We start from the raw sequence: 2457 nt of genomic DNA on the forward strand, positions 1-2457 counted from the left end.
GACTGGAGTAATGATGCTGAAAATACAGCTGCGCATCACAGAAATAAATTACATTTGAACAGATATTCAAATAGAACAGTTATTTTAAATTGTAAAAAAAAATATATATAGTTTTGGATCAAATAAATGCAGCCTCGGTGAGCCCTAATGATATACATCAGGAAATACTGACTTACTGCAAATATCTCCTCGTACATCAGCACCACCTTCTCCTTCAGAGGCTTCTTCGAAGAGGATGTTCTCCTCAGGAGCCCTGCTTTCTTCTCAGTCTGAGCCATGGCTTACTCAGACTAATCTCGCTCCTAGAAGTACATTCAGACACACAACCAGGTTTCGACAACACCGAGACTCGTGCAAGTGTTCTGACAGCTTAGCTTTAGCATGTAGCCTCCTAACATTATATACTGTAAACAAACACAGGCCGATTAGTATCACTTCCAAATCGAAAACGAATGATATTTGAATACAGTCTCCATTTGGGACAGTCATGCTAACTGATCAAACCCAAACTATTTTCTTGCATTTATAACAAAATAAATATATTCTGCATTCCAGCGGTTACTTTTAACAGTCAGGCGGGGATTTTAAGCAGGAACCTATCAGTTTGGATAAATAAATGCAATAATATCTTCATACCCGGGTAAATTAATCACAGTATTTGTTCCATTACTCTTGAAGCTAAACAGATGGATCTTCGCTCGGCTGACTTCCGGTGGGAGCGGAAACCCCGCCCATGTGCTTACATCACGTCCGCTGGCCAAGCTGAGTAGACGCACATTGCCAAAACCTTTTAATATAAAACATGCTCAAAATAATAAGACCTTCTCTACACATGCCGTACTGATATGATTTGAAGTTGTCAAATTATTTATTTTATTAGTAGTTTATAGCGCAAAATTAGGTGAATCGTTTGATAATTGTATTATTGTTCAAAATACAGGTCAGTAATGTTGATATATGTATCATATAATCACCTAATATATATATATATATATTAATGTATTGTATTGATAAATGCAAGTCAACAGTTCATAAAGACAACATCTGACACAAAAATCACTTCTTTATGTAAGTATTATTATAGCATAGATGTAGACGTAGATATAAATTTGAAATGTATTTTATTACTTATTTTTAGTCATTATAAACGTTATTATTTAAAATAGCTTTCTTAAATAGTTATACATTCAATTGTATATTTAAGAGATGTGTATGATACAGATAAATGACCATATACTATTTAATATGATAATAAAATCTCGATTATCATTAAGACATTCCTCTGCCCTTCATAGACATATGACTCTTTTTATATATTTTTGCTCAAATTAATTTGAGATTGTATTGAAAATATAAAAAGCTGCTTTATTGAAAAAAAAAAAAGAAATTAATGAAATCAGTTATTTTATTTTATATATTAAATTCTATATTTATTTTATTCGATTTTTTGACAGATATATATGTATCTTGATTATTGGTAAGACATTCCTCTTACCTTTATAGACAGACCCTTTTTTATATATTTGTATTAATTCTAGATTGTATTAAAAATATAATAAAACATTTTTTGTAAGAAAAACTGTTAAGAAAAAATGAATTCACAGTTTTAGATTACATATTTTTTAGTTAGTATATTTTTATGATACATATTAATGATCTTAGATCATAGTTTGTGATTATTGGTAATAAAAAGACTCTTCCCTTCATAATCAGACTTTTCGTTTTTTAATTCATTTTAGATTTTACAAAAAAATTTTAGAAAATTTTAGAAAAACTGTTAAGAAATAAAACGATTTTTATTATATATATATATATATATATTATTGTATATTTAATTTGTTTTATGATACATGATCATATTTTATGATAACTGATCATAATATATATAATAATATCATTATTATTACCTGGTAAGACATTGGTCAATTTTTTTTTATTATTATTAATTTGAGTTTTTACTGAAAATATTAAATGGGTGTCTTAGAAAACAAATTAAGAAACAAAATGAAATCAAGTTGTTTTGTTTTATGTATTAAACTCTATATTTAATTAATAATATTTTATTGCTTTTCCCCCATATACATACAATACATACATACAATTTAATTAATAATATAATAATTAATTAATAGATTCTTATGATAAATACAAATTATCATAGTATTTAAGATCAGAATTCTTAATATAAATCAAATCAAGTTATTTTATATATTAAATGACACATTTATAATAGATATAGAATAATGTTCATAGTATTTAAGATCATAAATTAATTCTTAATTATTGGCGAGACTTCCCTTCATAGACCTCAGGTCTCCATCAGTAAATGTGTTGTAGGTCTAAATGTCTAGCAGTAGGTGGAGCCACATTCACTGCCTTTATATTCCAGCAAGAGTGTTGCAGTGAGAAAAAACACCATTTGAAAAGAGAGAAAAACCTGCCTCTCATAAGAACATG

General features: G+C 27.9%; 1 protein-coding gene across 1 annotated transcript in view; it reads right to left on the reverse strand.

The window, feature by feature from the left end:
- The window catches only part of LOC107657489 (UPF0668 protein C10orf76 homolog), a 20510-nt gene extending 20069 nt beyond the window's left edge, over positions 1 to 441 (reverse strand). The window contains exon 1 of the mRNA XM_016445594.1: positions 177 to 441. Within this exon, the coding sequence (XP_016301080.1) occupies positions 177 to 278 (102 nt within the window). The 5' untranslated portion in view covers positions 279 to 441. The remainder of the gene's footprint in view (positions 1 to 176) is intronic.
- Between the last annotated feature and the right edge of the window lie 2016 nt (positions 442 to 2457).

The sequence above is a fragment of the Sinocyclocheilus anshuiensis genome, unplaced genomic scaffold, assembly GCF_001515605.1.
Source record: "Sinocyclocheilus anshuiensis isolate Anshui unplaced genomic scaffold, SAMN03320099.WGS_v1.1 scaffold259, whole genome shotgun sequence".
NCBI classification, from domain to species: Eukaryota; Metazoa; Chordata; class Actinopteri; order Cypriniformes; family Cyprinidae; genus Sinocyclocheilus; species Sinocyclocheilus anshuiensis.